Source organism: Penaeus monodon, chromosome 34, assembly GCF_015228065.2.
Source record: "Penaeus monodon isolate SGIC_2016 chromosome 34, NSTDA_Pmon_1, whole genome shotgun sequence".
In the NCBI taxonomy this organism is placed as follows: Eukaryota; Metazoa; Arthropoda; class Malacostraca; order Decapoda; family Penaeidae; genus Penaeus; species Penaeus monodon.
Genome location: NC_051419.1, coordinates 9470657 through 9471474, shown reverse-complemented (window position 1 = coordinate 9471474; position 818 = coordinate 9470657). Strand labels below are relative to the sequence as shown.

The window sequence follows — 818 nt, the reverse complement described above, 5'->3', positions numbered from 1 at the left end:
CCACAGCGGCATTCTTTCCCACAGAAGTTGTGCATAATCCTTCTCGCTAAAGGCATCCACAGCCGCCTTGACAACCTCTCACTACAGGCGCCGAGGGTTATCTTGTCACTACAGATCTAAGGGAGTGATATCCTCTCGCCAAAGGCCTACGGGGACTGCCCCCTCTCGCCGCACCTTCTGTCGTCTCGTTACGGAATTCTGGCGATATTCTTTCGCCACAGACGCTGCAGGGGCGATATCTTCTCGCCACAGACATCCGATGGTGTCCTGTCCCTACAGATGTTTAGGAATGATATCCCTGTCGCTGCAGACGTCTAAAAATAGTACCTTCTCGCCACAGACGTCCAGCCGCGGCATCCTTCGTCACAGACGTCCGGGCGGTCCTTTCTCTTGCCACAGAAGCTTGCGAGGGGCATTTCCTTGCCACAGCGGTCATTATCTCGCCAATTTCTTATGTTGCTGACCAACTTCTCATGAAAACCACATAAAGAGATGGAGATAATGATAGTTAAAATGGAAAAAGCATGCTACAATTTTTATTAAGCAACTCCAAAACCATTTTTGTGTGTGAGCGTCCGTTTACATGCGTTTGTACGCACGAGTGTATTTGTACGTATCCCCATCCATGTGTTCGGGTGTATACTGTGTAATGCCATGAACTCAGTAAGGGAATTCGCTAATGGAACAGTCTGCGACGCCGTAATGAAAGACGTTGATGTAGCCGCATCTTGCAAAATGATTGCTGTCCTGGTAAGGGGGCGGCGACCCCCCTCCCGAGCCAGAGCAAGTCTCCTGCGAATGAGAGATAAGGAGGATTA

General features: G+C 50.0%; 1 protein-coding gene across 1 annotated transcript in view; it reads right to left on the bottom strand.

The window, feature by feature from the left end:
- Positions 1-520: 520 nt before the first annotated feature.
- Positions 521-818, bottom strand: part of LOC119594812 (alpha-amylase-like) — a 15786-nt gene continuing 15488 nt past the window's right edge. The window contains exon 16 of the mRNA XM_037943903.1: positions 521-792. Coding sequence (XP_037799831.1) covers positions 661-792 — 132 coding nt within the window. The 3' untranslated portion in view covers positions 521-660. The remainder of the gene's footprint in view (positions 793-818) is intronic.